General features: G+C 45.0%; 1 protein-coding gene across 2 annotated transcripts in view; it reads right to left on the reverse strand.

Annotated features, from left to right (window-relative positions):
- The window catches only part of gabrb3 (gamma-aminobutyric acid type A receptor subunit beta3), a 589,510-nt gene that overhangs the window by 87,979 nt on the left and 477,113 nt on the right, over positions 1 to 24,418 (reverse strand). For both annotated transcript variants that reach the window (XM_085999547.1, XM_085999546.1), the window contains 2 exons: positions 15,899 to 16,119; positions 1,412 to 1,494 (listed from right to left, as the gene is read on the reverse strand). In XM_085999547.1, coding sequence (XP_085855673.1) covers positions 1,412 to 1,494; positions 15,899 to 16,119 — 304 coding nt within the window. The remainder of the gene's footprint in view (positions 1 to 1,411; positions 1,495 to 15,898; positions 16,120 to 24,418) is intronic.

Genomic DNA, 24,418 nt, shown 5'->3' on the forward strand with positions numbered 1-24,418 from the left:
TGCAGCAGCCTGGCGCTCCTGTTGCTGCTGCTGTTGTTCCTGGTTCTGCTGGTGCTGCAGCTGGTGTTCGAGCTCATCTAATGCCCAGAAGGGAAGGAAATAAATGGCTCCCATGCTTCTGGTGTGTGACTCCGTTGAGGAAGCGCTGAGTGAAGGTGGCGAGAGGGATTTCCCAGGAGGTCACACTGGAGATGTGTGTGAGGCTCCAACCTTCCACAGGTGTGGCTAGGCCAGGTAAATGTTACCCCAGACCTGAGACATCAAAGTCCTGCCACCTGCAAATGATGACTGATCAAATATCCTCTTTAATGTTGGACCTGCAGCTGATAGTCAACAAGCCAATAAGTGTTCACACCAGGTTTCACAGGCGTCATCCCCATCAGGCGTGTTTTACATGGGAAAAGGGTTAAACAGGCAAGGGCCTGTTAAAATGGGATTATGAAGGCTAATTAGTGCTGTTTAAAGGCCCTAAAGACCAGTCCCGCCTGTTGCAGGCAGGACTGAATCGGGTCAATCAGACACACCTAGGTTAAAATGGCGTGGAGGCGGGAACCAGGCGGGGGTGTCCCGACCCCCAGGTTTTGTGATTTTAACCCCCCGCCCGCCTCACGGCCCAATGAAAATCGTGGCCAATATCTCTTCCTCGCCACAAATTGCTGGGTTTATTTACACACTAATGATGCTGCGCGCATTAAACTCGACATTACTTTCCCAGCAAATTCTGCGGCATTATCTCCTTAAATAATTACAAGTTTCCTGAGGCACCTTTCCACCTGCCCCCCCCCCCGCTCCCCACCCCACCACCTGCTCTCCAGTTTACGATTCTTCTATTGGTTGTGCACGCACTTGAATGAAACATTTGCAATGTCCTGGGTTGAAAACAATGGACTAAATGACCCAAATATCTCGGCAAACTGCTTGTATTGGGCTTGAACTCCTGATTATGAAGTAGGGCTCCGCATGAGCCCAGGGGGCTCAGCAGCACGTGAAGTCATGCGCAATAAAGCAACACAGAGAGCAAATTGCATCCCAGTGTTTGCTTCATTCAGGCTGAAACTGATTAAAATTGGAGCATTATTCATCCCGTGTTGTAGATAAACATCAGACCTCTGTCTAATCAAACTGAAATGATGAAGCGTTTAATGCTTTCTGACTCCCAGCTGCAATTCTCCCATGCGGCGATGCGCGCACATGCCAAAACATTAAAAAAAGAAATAATTTAAAAAAAAGAAGAAACCTCTATCTATTGAAAGAATTTTTTTTAAATTCCATTATGATTTGTAACAGATTTCCCCCCCCACCCCGGGGGGGTTGGGCAGGGGTAAGGGGATACATTTGAATGCTTGATAGGACTAACGCGAGTGGTTGAGAATTTTTAGCCACAGGGCCTGCTTCTCCTGAGAGTACTCACAGCTTTCTATTTCCAGCGTGCAGTTTTGTTCATCCAGTGGGTACCTCCGCAGATCCATCATACATGCAGCTGTTGTTGTGATTCTGCATCAAAGCAAAGAAAGAAAAGGTCACCACGGTAGCTGCTTTTTATTCTGAAATCATGGTGCACGCATCTGTTAACAAGCCCGGGCATTAACTCCTCTGAATTCTGGTCATTGCTCCGCTGAGCTTTCCTCCCTGAGCTCCCAATATGCCATCTTAAGTGCTCTTCCGCCTCCTCACATTCTCACTTTATTGAAATCAGGACAACAACAACAACAACTTGTATTTTATATAGTGCCTTTAACGTACTAAAACGTCCCAAGGCGCTTCACAGGAGTATTATACGACACACAATTTGACACCGAGCCACAAAAGGAGAAATTAGGGCAGGAGATAGGTTTTAAGGAGTGTTTTAAAGGAGGAAAGAGAGGTAGCGAGGCGGAGAGGTTTAGGCAGGGAATTCCAGAGCTTAGGACCGAGGCAACAGAAGGCACGGCCACCAATGGTTGAGCGATTATAATCAGGGATACTCAAGAGGACAGAATTAGAGGAGCACGGAGTTGTGGGGCTGGAGGAGATTACAGAGATAGGGAGGGGCGAGGCCGTGGAGGGATTTGAAAACAAGGATGAGAATTTTAAAATCGAGCCGTTGCTCAACCGGGGGTCAATGTAGGTCACTGAGCACAGGGGTGATGGGTGAACCGGACTTGGTGCGAGTTAGTATATGGGACTCAATGCACCGTCCCCTGCTCTAATGCCTGTTACTAGGACCTCAAAAGTCTCTGAAGCTCCTTACCTCTCTCAGTATTCCTTAATTCCTACAGGCTTTAACCACTCATGTTTAGTATTACCTAAGGACTACTATTGATTTCTCACGTCGCCTTGTTGCACCGTGAGCCTTGGTCCTTTACCCCACTTTCTCAATTTTGAAAAAAAAAACCCTATTAACCTTTAAAATGAACAGTCATTGAAGTCATCAGCTTTGAAATTGAGGTGTGCGATACTGATGTTAAAAATTCCTCACTGCTCTTTTAGCGCAGGTGTTAATCCATTTATTTTAATCACGTTAAACCTCTGTCAAAATGGCAGCAAAAGGAATTTTAGACATACGTTCCTACACTGGTATCCAACAGGCATCACATCCCAATGGGTTTTCATTTTACAAACAAAACAGGCGATTTGAGAGGTGCTAGACTATGTTGCCTACCAACTTGGTGAATCATTTAAAGATCACAGTGACCCTGAGTCACTGTGATCGCCAAATGATTCAGCAAGTTAGATAAACATCAGATCTAGAAACAGTGTCAGCCGGGCTAGTCTGTATTCAACCCAGATTGTGATAGATAGACCCTTAAATCTAAAAGTATATTGTTTAGTCAAGCATAGGAGTAGGGAACTTCTTAAATATACACAACTGCATCTTCATTACTTTCACCAACCCTCTTTGTTGTTTTATTGTCAGTTGTGGCTAATGGATGAACACTCTGTTTCCAGCATAAGATCCCATTAAGAGCAACAAAGCTATGATTCACTCATGTTTAACAGTAATATATACAAGGTGGTGAATAATCCAGTGAAAATGAGTAACACAGCCTTCTGAAGTATGTTTCCTTTGTTTTAAATTCCCCAGTTAGAGCAAACACAGATATGCCTTCCATTCCAAAAAGGATAAACCATTTTTAAACAGCAGCTCTTTGTTCCACCTAATTCCAGGATTATCCTCAGCAGAAAAACTGAACGCAGTTAAGTCTCAATGTTTCTGAGGCTCCGGTCCTGGGGCAGAACATTGCTTGTGGCGGTCACGGGTTGGAAAATCCAGCCATGACATTGCATGCCCAATTTGGCTCAAGCCGATTTTCCAGCGAGTGATTAAGGAGCCGACAAACGAGGCCTTGTTATCGGTGTGTGCAGGCCTCATTTAAATATTTAAATTGGCTAAACCAGGTCCCACGTTGAATCTTCCTACTTAGGGAAAAGGCTCCATCCACAGCTTGCACATAAAAACTGGGTGTATGGGAGTCCTGGGACTTAGTCTTCTTAAAGGGAGATGATAATTTTAGTCCCTGGTAAAAGTCTTTTCTTGCCATTTAATTACATTTTGCTCCGTGTATTAGTTACAGTAGAGGAGCAGCTCGGCCCAGGCACCAACAATTGTTAGTTGTTCCATCAGTGCCATCTGAACCTTTAAGATAGGACTGCAATGGAAATCAAAATTGGGACAGGTGTAAAATGGGCTGCCGATTTGTTATCGCCCATTTCACACTATCGCACAAAGTCAAAATACCACCCCCCCCCCCACCCAGTGTGTGTAAAAAGGTTGTATACAATCCTTCAAATTGTACTTTTCAGAGGGTGTGGCAGATTAGGTTTGTGCCATCGATTGATGGGCCTCAAAAGAAATGTGGGGGTTGTCGGGGCCAATAGTTTGCTACTAATGATAAACTGACACCACTTGCTTGCAACGCAAAGCTTGTAGTCCATCCTCACTGACATGCCCTTTCCTGCAGAAAACAGGTACATGGAAACTGTGCGGACCAATAATTTCCAAATTAAAAACGAGCTGGTATACACCCAGCGTCCACAATTGTAGTTTTTGTTGTGACCTCTGCTGTAGGAAAAGTGAAATGTCAAAAGAGTTTGGGCTATTTGAGGCACACAATTGCTTTGCAGGACAGCATCTGCCAGTGGGTTCCTCAAACAGAAAGCAAGCTTGAATTCGGAGATGGGAGGGATTCATTTTCTTCTGAAGAACATCGCAATTTCTGGCACTTGAGGTTGTATACAGCGAATGGAACATGTAAAATAACGGTGTGTGTGGAAATAAGTTCATGAAAACATTTCCCACAACTTCCTAAAGTCTTTGAAGGCCTAATGTACTGCAGCTCTGAATTTGGCATCCTTGACAAGAATAATTAATAGTCGTGAGGAAGGCAGTTACATGCAGTAACTGAATCGTGTGGCTCAGATGATATGTATAAGCCACTTGAGCTTGCTGTTTATAATGTGGTCTGATTTGCTAAATTCTGCGAGTGTGTTGTGACTCCTTCCTGCCAATTATTGTACTTGAAGGTGACAGGTAGGGCTGAAAGGCTGTGGCTTGGAGTTGCTTGGCAGGTAGACTCTCACATTAGAAATAACGTAAGAAACAGGAGCAGGAAGTAAAATAACAACAGAAAATGCTGGAAAAACTCAGCAGGCCAGGCAGCATCCGTGGAGAGAGAAACAGAGTTAACGTTTCAGGTCGAAGACCTTTCGAAAGATGAGGTGCTGTTCCTCGAGCTTACGCTGAGCTTCTGTGGAATAATGCAAGAGGCCGAGGACGGTGAGGTCTGAGTGGGAATGGAGCGGTGAATTAAAGTGACAGGCGACCGGAAGCTCGGGGTCCCCTTTATCACAGAATCACACAGAAACCCCACAGTGCAGATAGAGGCCATTTCGGCCCATCGAGCCTGCACCGACACATATCCCACCCGATCCCCGTAACCCCTTCACCAACACATATCCCACCCTATCTCCGTAACCCCACACATTTTAATCCCCCTAACACTAAGGGTCAATTTATCATAGCCAATCAACCTAACCCGCACATCTTTGGACTGAACACTTTACAGCCCTCTGGACTCAACATAGCGTTCAACAATTTCAGATCATAACCTCGGCCCCTATTATATTTATATTTTTTATCCACACTTTTTGTTTGTGTTTTTTTCTTCCCTCCCACATGGCAGCTGTCTTTCATTCTGCCAGCGCAATTCACACTCCATCTAGAGCCATCCTTTGTTTCTGAACCTGTCCCATTACCACCTCCTCTTGCCTTGAATATCTCCATGTCTCTTAACCTCTCCTGCCTTCCATCCTATCACAGACCTTCCCTTTTGTTCTTTCATCCCCTCCCCCATTTCCCAGCCCCTAAACTTGCTTTAAAATCTGCTCCATTTCCTGCTTTTTTTCCAGTTCTGACGAAAGGTCTTCGACCTGAAACGTTAACTCGGTTTCTCTCTCCACGGATGCTGCCTGGCCTGCTGAGTTTTTCCAGCGTTTTCAGTTGTTATTTCAGATTTCTAGCATCCGCAGTATTTTGCTATTGGAGCAGGAAGTAGGCCATTTGGCCCTTCGAGCCTGCTCCAGCATTAAAAAAGATCATGGCTGATCTTCTACCTCAGGTAGATGGAGGGGCATTGATCTCATAGGTAAGAAAAACAGACAGAATCCAAATGGTACTGGGGGTTGTGTGTGCCTCCCGCCCAGCCCACTCTCCCTTAATGATCAGGAGGCAGAGTTAATGATAAATCATGGAGAAATCTGCAGCTTCCATTATACTTGCTTTCCTGGCTGGAGAAGCATATGGGGGGAGCGACGGCCAAAAGACTGAGAAGGAAAAATAATAAACAGCAGTGAAAATATTTCTTTTCCCCTAAGAGGTGGCCTGTGTCAACAGCTTGCGGCTGAAACCAATGGGACGATTTTAAACCTACTCGCTCAGCAGAATCCTGGCGGGTGGGCAATGGAAATCGCCCTGGCTCTTACCTGTCTGAAAGCCGTCATGATCGCAACATCTGCAATTTTAACCTGCTCTCCTGAGCAGGCAGCAAGGGCGGAGCCAACAGGGTCCTTCTTTACATATGCATGTTACGGCCTGATGACATCATTGAGACCCGACTCTAATTTTAACTCAGGCCTGGTCGGGGAATCCACCTGGAGTTAAAATCGGGGCCATATCTGAGAATTTCACTTTCGCAGAAGTGCCAGTAAAATCCTGGTTAAACTGTTGCTCTCGTCTCATTTCAAGTGTATCCCATAAAATTAGATTCACTTTCATATTTGAAATATATGAAATACATATTTGAAATATATGAAATACATATTTGCAATATAGAGACAGTGACCCTTCCAAGCTAGATGTGCCCACATCCTGGCATTTTACAACCAGTGTCACATGGTCGACAATAAACGGTTCTGCACTATTGGGCGAAATTTCAAAGCAGTAACTTGAATTTGGTGATATTAACGCTGCGATTGGCTGGCAGTTGTGCCGACAGCAGCATGCACACTAAAGTATGTCATTCAACGAACATGTGTGCATCCCAGGTGCAATTAGGAAAACATGCAATTGGTGGGAATCCTACAGAACTGCAGTGTTTACTCCCTGATTTGGGTCCTTAGGCCAGTCTGAAGTTGCAATGTCCCCGTAAAATGATTGGAGCCAATCAGCCGGCTCCAACCCATCAGTGACATCACTGGAAGGACCTCTGGGGAAGCAGTAATGGTCATGACATTGGAGGTCTATTTTGGGGCAGGAAGGATTGAAGTTTTGCTTTGAAATGGTAATAAATATTTGATAACTATATAGTTTTTACATCGACACAGTAGGGAGTACTTTGAATAAAAAGTACTCCCCCATGAACTTCCATCCACTTCCCATTAAAAGCTTTGATGGATTTGTGTTTCTCTCTTACCTCTCGCATCCTGAAGATGGCGACTTACGCTTTGGTACAGTTACATTAGCTAACAGCTCTCCAGTATCTTACACAAGTTGCCATTTTCTCACATGTGAGCTTGGACAGTGCATGGCGACAGGCTATTCGGCTGCAGTGACCATCACAGCAGAACATGATTCTACCCTCACTCGGGGCTGAATTTTAATGGGGAAGGTGGGCTGGGGCGGTTGGCAAATCCGGGAGGACGGGTTTCCCGCAGGTCCTGCCTAATTTAACGGCAGGGGCTGATTTGCATGGGAGACCTCTGTTTCCCACCCGCAGCCAGCCAGATTGAGAGGCTGGTTGGCTCCGGCCAGGTAGGCCTGTGGCACTAGGCAGCACAGAGGAGGGAGGGATCACGTGGGGGCTGGGGTTGGCTTGGGGGGGGGGGGGACAGGGTCTGAATGGCAGTAGATTGGGAAAAGGGGAAGTGCAACGGGACCTGGGTGTCCTTGTGCACCAGTCGCTGAAGGTAAGCATGCAGGTGCAGCAGGCGTTTAAGAAGGCAAATGGTATGTTGGCCTTCATAGCGAGAGGAATGGAGTACAGGAGCAAGAATGTCTTGCTGCAGTTGTACAGGGCCTTGGTGAGACCACACCTTGAGTATTGTATGCAGTTTTGGTCACCTTATCTGAGGAAGGATGTTCTTGCCATGGAGAGAGTGCAGCGAAGATTCACCAGACTGATACCTGGGATGGCAGGAATGACGTATGAAGAGAGATTGGGTCGATTAGGCTTATATTCGCTAGAGTTTAGAAGAATGAGAGGGTATCTCATTGAAACTTATAAAATTCTAACAGGACTAGACAGACTAGATGCAGGAAGGATGTTCCCAATGGCAGGGGAGTCCAGAACCAAGGGTCACAGTCTAAGGATAAGGTGTAAGCCATTTAGGACTGAGATGAGGAGGAATTTCTTCACCCAGAGAGTGGTGAACCTGTGGAATTCTCTACCACAGAAGGCAGTTGAGGCCAATTCATTAAATATATTCAAGAAGGAGTTAGATATATTTCTTAAGGCGAAAGGGATCAAGGGATATGGGGAGAAAGCAGGGACAGGGTACTGAATTTGGATGATCAGCCATGATCTCATTAAATGGCGGAACAGGCTCGAGGGGCCGAATGGCCTACTCCTGCTCCTATGTTTCTGAAGATAGATCGGCGGCGTGGGCTCTGAAGCTTGGCCAGGTGGAGGAGCGAGGTGGGGTGGTGCGGGTCTGAAGATCGATCGGGGCCGAGGGGCGGGCATAGCAGCAGTGGGGGGTGGGGGGGGGGATCTCGAGGGTCGGGGGCTGGAGGAGCATGGCGGGGGTGGGGAGGGGGTTTGTGATCGGCGGTCTCATTGGGGTTCTTTGATCGCGGGGATTGGCACGTACCTCCTGGATGCAGAAGTCCTCGCCTTGCATTAGCTGGCGGGTGTCACGAGGTGTGCAAAACCCGACCAGCTAAAGTTAAATACAAAATGGAGGTTAAAACAGAGGCTTCCAGCCTTATTGTAATATTTAAATAGACGGTCCGCCTCCTGGCAGCGGATTGGCTATCCGCCATCCCCCGCCTCTCGCCACCATTAAAAGCGGAAGTGGGCGGATTGGTGGCGGGTTCAGATTTTTAACATTTTAACTACCCCCATGCACCCAACCCACTTATTTTTTTTAGGTTACAATTCCCCCCTTGATGTCCATGCATGCAACGGACAATTGTAACCTAATCTGTCCATCGGGAAACTGATGTGGTGGGGGGAGGGGGGCTGGTGGGGAAGAGCCCGCCCGGCTGCACTCTCCATTGAAGTCAATGCTGAGCAACATTGGGCGGGGTGTAAATCCGGCATGCCACCCGATCCCGTGGGATTCCTGCCCGACGAGTTAGCTTAAAAATGACCCCCCATGCTCTTCCGGCCGGGTTCTACTAACTACAGAAAACTTTCTGGTATCCGGCACCGACGGGACCGAGCTGGTGCCGTTAGATCAAAACTGCCGTAGAAACCAGCGCTAATGTTAAAACATACGGAGCTCAGAGCTCCATGTGAAGCAACAAACCCTGTTGCTTAGCAACAGGTACAAAACAATCGGCGCAGCTTGCAAGCATCTAGCTGAAGCTGTTGCTTAGCTACAGAGACGCTTGCAGAGCCAGGACTGGAGAAAAGAAGCAACAACAAGAAAAAAAATGATCTGAACCGACTCCTGAATTTTGCCGGTAGATAGAGCTTTCCGGACATTTAACCTCCGGATAAACGAAAGTTTCCTGTAACAAATCAGAAGCAGGAACCCTTGCCAACGTTCACCTTTCCCTAGGCCACAAGACTGAGGATAATTTCTGATGCCTCAGTTTCGCCCATCCTGAGATCAGCTCACACAACCTGGGGCTTTCCTGCGCCACATTAAGGAGGATATTTACAAATGCATGGTGAAAAGGCTAGGCCGAGCTATGAAATGAAGATTGCATTAAGGAAATAATTTATGTGGTCTGCACTTAAATATTTCATAATTTTACTCTTATTCTGTACAGGGCAAAAGAGCTTTAAAATCAATCCCAATTGCAGGCATTCGATCTATTCCCTTCCTTCAATAGGGCATCAATAACAATACAGGGGTTTCCAATTTCTATAGTGAGCCACAGCAAGCTAACTGAAGCAATCTACAAATTACATCACTCATGCTTTGAGTGGCAGGACTAAAACAGCAGTCGTTCATATATTATTCTGATTGGTAAATAATTAAAGAAAAGCACATTTGTGTCAAAAATACACGAACATGGATTAAAGCTACATCATGCATAAAAGATGAACATCAGCGAGGAAGTCTACTTAAAAGGCAGATTGTGGAGAGTGCATCTTAATACAGCATTCAGCTACTCTCAGTAACTACCTTAAGCCCGATGAAGGAGGATGACATTGTAATCATTAGTTTGCATTTTTTTAAATGAATATAATGAAATATAATGAAGAACATTTCAATGTAATTCAGTGTCTATTCTCTGGTCCTTGCCATGCATCACTGACCTGCATTGTTGTATTATTATCCCGTTCTCACGACGGCCTTTAGAGTAAAGGCACCACCTGGTACAGCACTGGGGCTGTGCAGATCAGAAGCTGCCGGTGGTGTAACTGGGCTCGGGCGGTAATGTAAAGCGGGCGATAGCAAATCGGCCGCCTGCTTTACAATCCGTCCGATTTTCTATTCCACATCTGGGCTGCTACAATTAGCCTCAGTGTCCCTGGACTGGGGAAGGGGAAAAGCAGCTGGCCCGGCTGTGTTCAGGAAAACGTGGTCTTGCAGGTGGCCTAACCAGCGGCCCCAATATCAGGTGCGCCTCGGGCCTACCCGTTCCAGCGCAGGGATCGTTGCCTGTGACCAGTTTGCACCGGTAATTTCTTGACACTCAAGAGTAAAGAGTTTCTGCAAAAGTTGCTCTTTTTCCCTAAGTGTACCACAAATCAACATCCCTTTGGAGGACACTAATGCTAGACTTCTTACAGTGTGCTACAGGCAAATCCACAGGCTGAAGTATCTTGGGCAATTTGGTATAAAGTGTCAGCTGTAACTCAGTTGGTAGCACACTCGCCTCTGAGTCAGAAGGTTGTGGGTTCAAGTCCCACTCCAGAGACTTGAGCAAATAAAGCTAGGCTGACACTCCAGTGCAGTGCTGAGGGAGCGCTGCACTGTCGGAGGTGCCGTCTTTCAGATGAGACGTTAAACCAAGGCCCCGTCTGCTCTCTCAGGTGGACGTAAAAGATCCCATGGCACTATTTCGAAGAAGAGCAGGGGTGTTCTCCCCGGTGTCCGGGCCAATATCACTCAATCAACATCACTAAAAAAACAGATTATCTGGTCAGTATCACATTGCTGTTTGTGGGAGCTTGCTGTACGCAAATTGGCTGCTGTGTTTCCCACATTACAACAGTGACTCCACTTCAACAAGTACTTCATTGGCTGTAAAGCGCTTTGAGACGTCCGTGGCCGCGAAAGGCGATATATAAATGGAAGTCTTTCTTTCTTTATAACCTCTATAATTGGAAATACAGCGATGTCATAAAAAGTAATTACGGCCACTGTAAAAGATTATTCAATGGGGGTCAGAAAAGGCTCTGGTTATAAGGTTACTTCTTAAATATCTGGTTGGTTCAGGAGGGAATGGGTTTTTACCTCAAGACTTAGCCCTGGTAAAGAAGTAATGTTCTTTGCCATTCCTAATAGGTGCTACATTTCTCTACCAGTATTCATTTTTCTATTGGTCTTTATCTGCCTTTACCTGAACTTCTCAGTTAGTTGAAGTCCAGCAATCTGTAGGCTTGGGACGTTTGACTATGTTAAAGGCGCTATATAAATGCAAGTTGTTGTTAGTCACAAGCGTTCCAGATCTCTTTGTTCCGAGGACGTCCTCACTGAAATGGGTAAATTTGATCAAAATACAACAGCCTTTCTTCTCTGCTTTGACCGTCTTCAAGAATGCCTTAGCTTAAGTGATGGATTTGACAGCAAAGTCTGCCCAGCTTTAGATATACAGGAGTCTTTAATCACTACATTTTGGGAATTCCCGAATCCTGTCTTCACCCAACTCTTTTGCGATATGAATTCCCACTGCAGAACAGATCTGAATCCAGATATTGTTCCAGACTTTTCAATACCACAACAACTACCTATCTCCAGCTGTTTCAAGATGTATGTAAATAATTTATTCACATAAAGGGGAACTTCTGACTCCTTCTTGTATTTCTTTTCACAGTGAATCATCACCATCTGAAACAGGCTCCCAAAACATGGGGTGGGTATGGATTGACTACTTGTCCCCTGAAAGGGAACTTGAAAAGTTCATGAATGAAGAGGACATTTCCAGTTAAGAACATAAGAAATAGGAGCAGGAGTCCGCCATTCGGCCCTTCGAGCCTGCTCCACCATTCAATGAGATCATGGCTGATCTTCTGCCTCAACTCCATTCACCGGCCCTATCGCCATATCCCTTGATGCCCTTACTAGTCAGAAATCTATCGACTTCTGTTTTGAATATACCCAATGACTGAGCCTCCACAGCCCTCTGGGGTAGAGAATTCCAAAGATTCACCACCCTCTGTGTGAAGAAATTTCTTCTCATCTCAGTCCTGAATGGCCTACCCTTTATCCTGAGGCTGTGGCCCCGGTTCTAGACTCCAGAGCCAAGGGAAACATTCTCCCAGCATCCACCCTATCAAGCCCTGTAATAATTTTGTATGCTTCAATGAGATCCCCTCTCATTCTTCTGAATTCAAGAGAATACAGGCCTAGTTTACTCAATCTCTTCTCATACGACAGTCCCGCCATCCCAGGAATCAATCTCGTGAACATTTGTTGCACTCCCTCTATGGCAAGTATATTCTTCCTTAGGTAAGGAGACCAAAATTGCACACAGTACTCCAGGTGTGGTCTCACCAAGGTCCTATATAATTGGAGAAAGACTTCTTTACTCCTGTACTCAAATCCTCTTGTAATGAAGGCCAGCATACCATTTGCCTTCCTAATGGCTTGCTGCACCGGCACATTCACTTTCAGTGACTCATGTACAAGGACACCCAGGTCCCTTTGAGCATCTGCATTCCCCAATCTTTCACCATTTAGGAAATACTCTGCCTTTCTGTTTTTTCTACCAAAGTGGATAACTTCACATTTATCCACATTATATTCCATCTGCCATGTTCTCACCCACTCACTGAGCCTGTCGAGATCCCCTTGAAGCCTCTTCACATCCTCTTCACAACTGACACTGCCACCTAACTTTGTATCATCAGCAAATTCGGAAATGTTACATTTAGTCCCCTCATCCAAATCATTGATATAGATTGTGAATAGCTGGGGCCCAAGCACCGATCCTTGCGGTACCCCACTAGTCACGGCCTGCCATCCTGAAAAAGACCCGTTTATCCCTACTCTTTGTTTTCTGTCTGTTAACCAATTCTCAATCCATGCTAGTATATTACCCCCAATTCCATGTGCCCTAATTTTGTTCACCAACCTCTTGTGTGGGACCTTATCGAAGGCCTTCGGAAAATCCAGATACACCACATCTACCGGTTCCCCTTTGTCTACTCCAATAGTTACATCCTCAAAGAACTCCAATAGGTTTGTCAAACAGCATTTTCTTTCATAAATCCATGTTGACTCTGCCCAATCTTACTATTAATTTCTAAGTGCCCAGTTATTACATCCTTTATAATAGATTCCAGCATTTTCCCAACTACTGATGTGAGGCTAACAGGTCTGTAGTTCCCCGTTTTCTCTCTCCCTCCTTTCTTAAATAACGGGGTTACATTTGCTATCTTCCAATCTGCAGCAACCATTCCAGAATCTATAGAATTTTGGAAGATGACAAGTTAGAGGGTAAATTGCTAGTTAGCTGAGATTCTGAGGAGTTCTGGGCTATTTGTAGCTTCAGTTGGAGAGAGATTTCCTGCGTTGGTTGGTTGGTTGGTTGTTTTCTTGCCTTTTCCAGGGAATGGTTAGGAAGTGGTTCAATTGTGTAGGTGTCTATATGGGGTGAGGGCCCAAGAGTCTTTTACGCTTCCTTGCTATATGTTCCTATATTCCTCATGTGTGAGATAGATTCATGCTAATCTGCTCATCTAAATACCATCAAAGTACAGTTGAATTCATGATGCTGGACCAAATGTTCCAACTTTGAGTGCACACTTCGAGATGGCCCGGTCAAAAACTTTACTCTCAGTTACATTAGGTTGTGGCCACTTTCCTGTATAGGATTAGGAGAATGCCCTCGCTTGGTTTGATCCTTTTAATATTGCTATCGTCATTGTTTTGTGCCACCTTCCCCCTTTATTATGGGGAACTTGGTCCATTTTTTAAGATGGGCATGTGACCTGATCCACCAGTGTTGTTCAGGTTGTCCAGGTTAATCTATGTTGCTCTGTGGTTTGTAAAAGTAGCCCAGGATTGACTCTTCTGCTGACGGTTCCTCCCTTTCCATAGGGAAGCACTTGTCCTTTGTCTTTCACTTGCACCGTGTCAGCTGTGGCTCAGTGGGTAGCACATGCGCCTCTAAGTTGGAAGGTAGTGGGTTCAAGTCCCACTCCAGAGACTTGAGTACGCAAATCTCGGCTAACACTCCAGTGCAGTGCTGAGGGAGCGCTGCACTGTCAGAGGTGCCGTCTTTCGGATGAGATGTTAAACTGCGGCCCCGTCTGCTCTCTTGGGTGGATGTGAAAGATCCCATGGCACTATTTCAAAGAAGAGCAAGGGAGTTATCCCCGGTGTCCTGACCAATATTTATCCCTCAATCAACATCACTAAAACAGATTATCTGGTCATTATCACATTGCTGTTTGTGGGAGCTTGCTGTACGCAAATTGGCTGCCGCGTTTCCTACATTACAACAGTGACTACGCTTCAAAAAGTACTTCATTGGCTGTAAAGCACTTTGGGATGTCCGGTGGTCGTGAAAGGTGCTATAGAAATGTAAGTCTTTCCTTTCTTTTTGCTGGTTTCCAATAGTGACATGGGTGAGGTCAGCAGCTGCATCTGTGAACTGACTTCCCATCATTTCGGAGAGCTACCGCTATATGGCCACGTGGCATTGGTTAGGTCCCATGGGCACCAGAAGCCCACCTCTACTGTTTCCAAACAGCTATTTGTCTTACAGGAAGCCTAGCAACTGTCTATTCAACGACAAAGGGCTTCATGGCCAATTCTGATCCTAACATTCATTGTGAGCACTTTCCAGCAGATGTCACTGGATAGAAGTCAGGAGCAGGAACCCCAGATAGCTTATTCCTCTCCCTCCCTCGCCCATGGCGATTGCAGTTAATTGCATCATTTCCACCATTACCTTTGATAAGATTACCTAAATCAGCATATTCTGGGAAGCAAACCCGTGACCTTCTGGCCTGTATGACCTAGCATTATACCAGGTTGTACCTTTACCCACTGGGCTATCAAGGGAATGGGCTGATTATCTTAAAATGTATTTTGTTGGCAGTGGCTGTGATTCTGTCAAGTCCGTTAGTCAAAGGGATATGGGGGCTGGTTGGAAATTAGTCTATTGTGGGCTTCGCAGAATTCTCGCCGATCCCAGCTTCCTTAAGGCCACTCTCTGTAACACAACTACAGAAATCCACACAGGGATAAAGGCTATTTGGTTATTGAAAAAATTCAATTACGGCCTACATCAGGGTAATTACTACTTTAACTCTCTTCCCCTCAGAAAAATCTGCAAACAGCCATCAAACGATTCCCTGAAGCCACTAGTTAGCTCCAACATTCAGATTATTTTTCTTTTATAATTCCTCAAACCAATTACACAGCCGTTTCAGCTTTCCATCATTGGCAGTCTGGCTGTGTCTTCATTATTACTGTAATCGGCCATTTTGGGACCGGGACCATTTTTTTTTATTTACAGGGTGATGATTATGATGTTGAGAGTGGTGTATAGAGGAGATTTTCCTCTGAGATTTTCCATTCATTTAAATGAAAGGTTCCTTTACATGCCTGTGCTGCGAGTACGACCTGCCCAATTTCCTGATATTCACTGTGCCCAGATGATCTAGTACGCCTGGGCACAGGACCAGGAAAATCTGCCCAACTATATTCTGGGAACTAACAGGAAAAACTCGATCAGACAATCCTTAGAGAGGAGAGGGTTAAACCAGGATTCCATAAATGCCACAGATTACGTTAATGTAAACATGATTAATTATTTTGCAAGGGAAATTTCTCTTTGTCTTGTCGCACGTGCTTATATTCCGCCCCCGTTTTCAATTTGCAGTCACTGCAGGGCTTTCCTGATACAGAAACCCAGCCTATCCAGATAAAAGCTGACTGATGACGCCACAGGGGAGACGGGGGAAAAAAAGCACAGAGTGGGTCACGTGTTTGCTACAGGCTTTTTCTTCAGCCTGAGGTCAGGGTTACATAATGTAGCCTGCCAGAATTGCCTTCTGAACATGCAAATGTCAAGGGTGTTGGTAAATTGCCAGGCCAATAAAGAAGGCTCTAATCATATGGTACAAACCTCAGCCCGTACAGCACCGTTCCATCCGGATGAAGGCGGATCATCCGATTCTTCACCGTGACACCGTGCACAAATGATTTCTTGTCGTTCAGGAAGTACGTGTCGGGCACCCAGAGCTGATCTGCCACTCGATTGTCTAGAGTCAGGTTGAGAGGTATCCCTGAATAAGCAAGCCTCTTGTCCCTCCAGTATTGTTGGAAATACATAGTTATCGTGTAATCCTGTAAGAAAAGTGACACGCAAGGCTATCAGCGGTGTTTCACTGAGGAATTCCTTCACGCTTTAGATACTGCACACAAATAGAATGGAAGCAAATGAACCATATAAAATCCTTCTGAGCAAGCACTTAGTGGAGTGAGCATATGGACGGACTAGATTCTACACAAACACTGGAAAATAAATCAGTGTAACGATTCAATGATCTGGCTAGAAATTACAGAACAGAAAACAATATTAGAATAATATTTTTAGGGTGCTTTCATTGAAGACATGCTACATCTTGTTAGCAACGAAGCAGTCATATAAAGAACTGGAGACAGTGTCAAAAGGTAATCATTTAAAAAAAAAATACTGCATTTATGACAAGATACTGTGGAAGTACAGCAGTTAGCCATCTTAGAGGAAATTCAGTGGTCTTTCCCCTGCAAAAAAAGCTGATTTTGACTACAGTATTATGGGTTTTGCATCTCTAAATAGATCTTTATGTATAATAAGTTAAGAATGCAAAAAATTAAAAGGCCATCGGCCCACTAAGTCTGTGCCTTCCACAAACCGAGTACAGTATAATCCACCCTATTGTAAACTTAACAGTATCCATTTAATCTCCTGAGGAAAAATTCTCTATATGCAGTCCCAAATCCACAAACGAGAGAGTGAATTCACAGAATATTCATCCGTCTTGACATATCTATTGTTGAAACCCTGGGTGACTGCCCTCCACAGGTGACGCCCACTCCTAGTCCTCAGCAGCACAAGAACCACCGTATCTTCACCATCTTACAAAAAAATATATATTGCGCTCGCGAGTGCTGGTGGCGCGAGTGCGAGCGTGGTGCAGAAAGAGCAGAAACTCCGGCTTTTGATCCCCACACCGCTTCTGCGTATTTGCTGGGGGCAAAAGGGGCTCGGGGCGAGCCTGGTCACTGCACACATTTGGGTTATGCTGAGGTAGGTGTTTTCTTCTCTCAATTACTTGCACTGCCTTGCTCCATTGAAGCAAGTTCCTCCAGATGTACCATAAATAGAGCAGAGGGAAGGCCTACATGCACATAGTTACAGAAAGTGCCTCCCTGCGCCCCTTAAAGCTGTACCATCGCTGATTGGTAAGTATAATTTTTTTTTCTTTACGGCTTTCTTCTGTTAGATTGACTTTGAAGCTTTTTTTTTAAGTTTCAGATACAGTTTTATTTTTATTTGACCCCTTGTTGCCACCTACCAGTCCTGGTTAATTCACTGCCATGCGCATCAGCCCCTGCTGGGCATTTTTGGGGAATTCTTCTGGTCCTCTGGAGAACCAGGAGAATTTCCAGAGGATTCGGCAGAGAGATGTCTGGTGGCTTCCTCTGAGTGAGGAAACTTGCACAGACCTGCCATAAATCAGGTAGGGATGGTCCCCAGATCCCGTGGACCTTCCTGGGCAGGTCACAAGACACTTGATGACGGTGGCCATTCTCCAGGTTGGGAGTGAGCCAAATGGCATCTGGTTGTCTCAGTAGAAAAAGTCATCTTGATAGGTTGGAAGGAGCACAGACACAATGACAGACACGTACACAACCTACAAAGCCAGCCTGGGAATCAGTAAGTAACTGCACACCAGGCTAGGATGTTCTAAAGTTATTTGAGGTATTAGGGCCTTGAAAGACGTGACTGTGACAAGGTTTCAGATTCTACATTGCACCTCGAAGTTGTGCCATGGGGTTTCATGAGATGCAAAGAATGAGCTGTAAGATTGGGTAAGAGGTTGTCATGGGTGAGGAGTTCAGGTGGAGCAGGCAACACTTTGCAGCAAGCAACCTTTCAGGGATCTATGAGGTAAATGGTTTGGTTGGGTACTGTTTCTTTGCCCTATTCCTTTGTGTACTCTCTTTGCTATCTGGTCCAGGTTCTGCAGGTGGTGATCGTAGCGCTGAGCCAGCTTACCACCTGCTGCCATAAATGGCGCTCTGATGCCATCCGAGGAAGGTTCCTGAAGTGCCACCTTATTAGAAACTAACCACAGTCATTTAAAGAGACACTGACCTGGAGACAATGTCAAAAGGTAGTCATTTATAAAACAAATCCTGTATTTTTAATACGATACTGTGGAAATTCAGTAGTCCAGCCAACTTAGGGGAAATTCAATTTATGTTGCCCTGCAGAAAAGCTAATAACGGCTGCTGTGGGTGCCTCAAAGTGCCATACCTCATACAAACCTCATGTGGCTGCATGTCCATTTAGCTATCCCTGAAACAGAATGCGTAACTGTATCACTCATTCACACGCCCACAGAATCAGCTTTGTACCTCTACATTGGATATCTTTACACTGCCTACACACCCCACCCCCCACCAAGACATGGCCAAGGTTTACTAATATATGACATTGACTTTGAAGCCTAAAGTGGAGATAAATGATTGTCCCCATATGCAGGCAACTTACCTTTAAGTACATAGGCACATTTATTTGGACCTAGATACCCAGAAATGTTACTTGCTGGGGTAGCTGCCTTGCGCAAGGGCAGAGCTGGGCAGGCTGCTATATAGAGTTATTCTAATGAGCTGGAGCAGTCAACGCACTTCTACACTGGGGCAGTTGGCACGGGCAATGCTGCACAATAAAACCTCTCGTGTGTACTCTCTTTGCTATCTGGTCCAGGTTCTGCAGGTGGGAGTGCGATTTCAGGCCCAAGTAAATACTGGACCAGTCTAAAAAATCTCTTTGAATGCCTGGCGCACTCTTCTTCAGCAGCTGTAATAGGATGTTGGAAAAATAGCCAACTAAAATAATCCTCTTACATGGGCAATTAAGACTTCCATGCTGAATTTGATTTTTTTTTGTGTTTATATGGCATCCTCTCCAGAAATACACTACGTATTTACAGGCCAAATCACGAGCTGTGCTGTATAGAAGAGCAGAAAACCAACTAGATATCGAATCAAGACAATAAATCCTGAAAACAAATTGGTTTTAAAATCGGAACTTTAATTTTAGTGAGATGTTGGGTGCTAATCTCGTGAAGTGGTGCGCCGATAACAACCTGGCCCTTAACAAGAAAACCAAAGAAATCATTGTGGACTTCAGGAAGTCTAAAGGCGGAAGTCACACCCCCATCCACATCAATGGGGCTGTGGTGGAAAGGGTGGACAGCTTTAAGTTCCTCGGAGTCCACATCACGGAAGACCTCTCCTGGTCCCTCAATACCTCCTCTCTGGTGAAGAAGGCCCAGCAGCGCCTATATTTCCTAAGGAGGCTGAAGGGATGTAACCTGTCACCCCTGATCCTCTCTAACTTTTACCGCTGCACAATAGAGAGCATCCTGACGAACTGCATCACAGTATGGTATGGCAGCTGCAGCTACTATGACCGGAAAGCCCTGCAGCGGGTAGTCAAAACTGCCCAATGCATTACCGGCACCCGGCTACCGACCATAGAGCACATATACCAGAAACGCTGTTTACGGAGGTCACGGTCCATCATCAAAGACCCTACCCACCCCAGCCACAGTCTGTTCGCCCTCCTGCCATCTGGGAGATGCTACAGATGCATTTGCACCCGTACGACCAGATTTAGGAACAGCTTCTTTCCCAGGGCTGTCATCCTACTGAACTCCACAAATAAACTCTAAAGCCTGCACATCTGCCAATGCACTTTATTATGGTTATGTTTATGTTAATGTATTACAAGCCAAATGTATGTTGAATGTTTAAATGTCTTAATCTAAATGTACACTCTCGGGAGCCGCAAGCCTACATTTCGTTGTACTGCACTTGTGCACTAACAATGACAATAAAAGTTGATTTGATTTGATTTAATATCTCAAATTAGAGCTCTGCGGTAATTTTGCCTGTATTGTTCTAGGTTAGAAGCAGATATAATGAATGGTGACAATAAACTAAAGCAAAACGAGAAGCTCTAAAATAATGGGCTGGGGAACAGTCAGCAAATGAGGGGTAAACGAGAAAAGATTGAATAAAAGGGAAAATAAAAGTCTGGCCATCGACTGGAATCATTTCAGTGGAAGTTGTTACTAGAACAAAGTTCAGCAGAGAAGTGCCGTGGAAAACGTCCTTTTTACATTGCTGCAAATGTTTGGAAATAACACCTGAGCTCCACTTTTCATTTTCAATTTACTTTCACAACAGGCTCTGTACACCTGCCCTGAATGTTACAGAATGAGCTGTCAATGAGTACAAACAATGTAATCACAAATAATAAGAGCATAAAAGGCTTTAACTTTGTTGAAATTCTAGCCCGGAGATGGTGAAAGGGGCCTTTATCAATATTATGTAGTATATGGATAAGGTAAACCCAGGTTATTATTTCAAAGCGATCCAGGAAGGTAGTTGGAAATGACTGGAAAGTAAATTTAGAATAGATACCAAGTAAAATTTCTTTACTCAAAGAGTGATAAATATTTGGAATAATTTACCTCACACGGTGATAGAAACAACAAGCATTTAGATTAGTTAAAATAGAATTTTATGGCTTGAAGGGAGAGCTAGAAACATAGAAGATAGGAGCAGGAGTAGGCCATTCGGCCCCTCGAGCCTGCTCCGCCATTCAGTGAGATCATGGCTGATCATCCAAATTCAGTACCCTGTCGCTGCCTTCTCCCCATATCCCTTGATCCCTTTAGCCTTAAGAAATATATCCAACTCTTTCTTGAATATATTAATGAACTGGCCTCCACCGCCCTCTGTGGCAGAGAATTCCACAGGTTCACCACTCTCTGGGTGAAGAAATTCCTCCTCATTTCAGTCCTAAATGGCTTACCCCTTATCCTTAGACTATGTCCCCTGGTTCTGGACTCCCCGGCCATCAGAAACATCCTTCCTGCATCTAGTCTGTCCAGGCTTGACAGAATTTTATAGGTTTCGATGAGATCCCCTCTCAATCTTCTAAACTCCAGTGAGTATAAGCCCAATCGACACAATCTCTCCTCATACGTCATTCCTGCCATCCCAGGTATCAGCCTGGTGAATCTTCGCTGCACTCCTTCCATGGCAAGAACGTCCTTCCTCAGGTAAGGCGACCAAAACTGCACACAATACTCAAGGTGCGGTCTCACCAAGGCCCTGTACAACTGCAGCAAGACATCCTTGTTCCTGTACTCTAATCCTCTTGCTACGAAGGCCAACATACCATTTGCCTTCTTAACCGCCTGCTGCACCTGCATGCTTACCTTCAGCGACTGGTGCACAAGAACACCCAGGTCTCTTTGCACTTCCCCTTCTCCCAATCTATTGCCATTCAAATAATAATCTGCCTTCCTGTTTTTGCCACCAAAGTGGATAACCTCACATTTATCCACATTATTATAGTGCATTTGCCATGTTTCTGCCCAATCACCCAACCTGTCCAAATCGTACTGGAGTTTCACGACATCCTCCTCACAGCTTACCCTCCCACCCAGCTTTGTGTCATCTGCAAATTTGGAGATATTACATCCAATTCCCTCGTCCAGATCATTAATATATATTGTGAACAGCTGGGGTCCTAGGACCGATCCTTGCGGTACCCCACTAGTCACTGCCTGCCACTCGGAAAACGACCCGTTTATTCCAACTCTTTGCTTTCTGTCCACCAACCAGTTCTCTATCCAAGTCAATACCTTGCCCCCAATCCCATGTGCCTTAATTTTGCACACTAATCTCTTATGTGGGACCTTATCGAAAGCCTTCTGAAAGTCCCAAATATACCACATCCACTGGTTCTCCCTTATCTATTTTACCAGTTACATCCTCAAAAAATTCCAGTAGATTAGTCAAGCATGATTTACCTTTTGTAAATCCATGTTGACTTTGTCCGATTCTGTCACTGCTTTCCAAGTGCTCTGCTATTACATCTTTTATAATAGACTCTAGCATTTTCCCCACTACCGATGTCAGGCTTACCGGTCTATAATTCCCCGCTTTTTCTCTACCACCTTTTTTGAATAGTGGGGTAACATTAGCTACCCTCCAATCCATGGGTACTGTTCCAGAGTCTATCGAGTTCTGGAAGATGACCAGCAATGCATCTACTACTTCTAGGGCCACTTCCTTAAGTACCCTGGGATGTGGATTATCAGGCCCTGGGGATTTGTCGGCCTTTAGTTCCATCAATTTTCCTAACACCATTTCCCTACAAATACTGAGTTCTTTCAGTTCCACCCTTTCATCAGACCCTATGTTCCCCGGCATCTCTGGGAGGCTATTTGTGTCCTCCTTTGTGAAGACAGAACCAAAGTATGAATTTAGTTGGTCTGCCATTTCTTTGTTTCCCATTATAAATTCCCCTGATTCTGAGTGCAAGGGACCTACGCTTGACTTCACCAATCTTTTTCTCATCACATATCTATAAAAGCTTTTACAGTCAGTTTTTATGTTCCCTGCTAGCTTATTAGAGGGATGAGCTTTGCTGGGGCAATGGCTTTTTCTCAACACTATTGTTCTTATTTTGTTATGTGATGGCTACGTACACAGAGTTCTCCTATTGGTTTAGGTGGTAAATGTTGTGGTACTGAGGCACAGATTTGGAAAGTCCAAAATTCATCCCTGGTCTTTGCAGGTTCATCAAGGATGACCATGGGTGAGGCGGGGGGGGGGGGTGCTATAATTAGGCTTAGTATCTCCAGGTTAGGAGGGGAGGGGTGTCGGGGGGAATCAGCCAGGGATCCTACACCTTGCTCATTATTCATTGACCCCTACTTAACAGTCTGACTCCGAGGACAATGATCAGGTTGAGCAATGGCGCTCCCCTTCCATTCAGCATCTAGGTTCAGACATGAAATGTGACCACTTGGGTGAGATAGCAGAGGTATGTCTCAAGAAACGAGGGGAGAAATGGGGAAAGTATTGCAAAATGTATTTAGATTTTGCAATGCAGTTAGGACAATGATAACTTTTTGGGGGTGATTTTAATATTGGGACATTGCTAAACCATGATAGTCCATATTCCACAGAGTTAGTTATTTAGCCTAGGTGGTACAATTACTCTTAGCATATTGAGAATGTATCATATTGGAGTTAATTTTTCTGCCTTATGGTGCATTGTCAGGGAAGTACAATCCAACTGTGGCGCGTGCTATCTTGATGCTTCATGGAGCTAGAATGCTAACCGTTCAAAGCTCCATGTACTGAAAGGCCCCTGGAGGTTACCCTGGACAGTATGTGAGTCCAGTAACGTGCACTTTTCGGGGTGCAAGATCAGCCCATTAATAAGCAGAAAGATGAGTGTGCATAGGAGTGGTGACGAGGTGTTTCCTACCCATTGCGCTTGGAAACATATGCACAAGGTGTCTGACCTGAAGTGGCAGGGGGAGCAATGAGAATAAATGTAAATAGCCTGAGCCTGCCATATATGGGTATCTAAGGAAGCTCCCTGTATCAATCATGTTTGCTTGTCCAAGGGGATACTTATCCTGAATGTATCTTAGAATGTTTTGGAAGTGGGGCATGTAGGAGACAAATGACGATTTTTGAGAAGAATTAAAGCACATCATTTACAGAAAACATATCAAGTTGCAATGAAATCCAGATTACTATTATTAAGCACTTATGGAGCTGACAATTGAAATGCACTCAGCCTACTTCAAATGATATTATACTATGCATAAAGCCATCCTAACTGTACTGCAGGTGTCGAGTCTCACCGCAGAATGTCTGCTCATTCAATGCATATTGTTCTTCTCCTTGCAGTAGAAAGTGGCTTTCAATTGGAGAAACCATCTTAAAACAGGTGGGGCTGCGTAGTGCCTGGCAACTTAAACTTGAGCAGGTGACTAATACTCCTGCGTTGTACATTAACTATGTGTACATTAATTGTGCCAATGAATGAGGGTTTTAGCTGGTCCAAGTCTATGCCCTATCTCTGTAACCTCCACCAGCCCTACAACCACCTGAGATCTCTGCTCCTCCAATCCTGGCCCCCTGTGCATTCCCGATTTCCTTCTCCCCACCGTTGGCGAACATTCAATCAGCTGTCTGGCCCTAAGCTCTGGAATTCCCTTTCCTAAACCTCTTGGCCTCTCTTTCCTCCTTTAAGACGCTGCTTAAAACCTACCTCACCTGTCCTAATACCTCCATATGTGGCTCAGTGTCAAATTTTGTCTGGTAACGCTCCTGTGCAGCTTCTTTGGGGTGTTTCAGCATGTTAAAGGCGCTATATAAATGCAAGTTGTTGTTGTTGACTGTGCTGTGCCACAAAACTTAGTGTGTACGTTAGTGCAGTGACAATATGCATAAAGTCAATTTCATTTATATAGCGCCTTTCCCAACCTCAGGACGTCCCAATGCGCTTTACAGCCAATGAACTACAATCACTGTAATAAGGTAACAAATG

The sequence above is a fragment of the Somniosus microcephalus genome, chromosome 10, assembly GCF_052327205.1.
Source record: "Somniosus microcephalus isolate GS21.2 chromosome 10, FLI_Smic_1.0, whole genome shotgun sequence".
Lineage (NCBI taxonomy): Eukaryota > Metazoa > Chordata > Chondrichthyes > Squaliformes > Somniosidae > Somniosus > Somniosus microcephalus.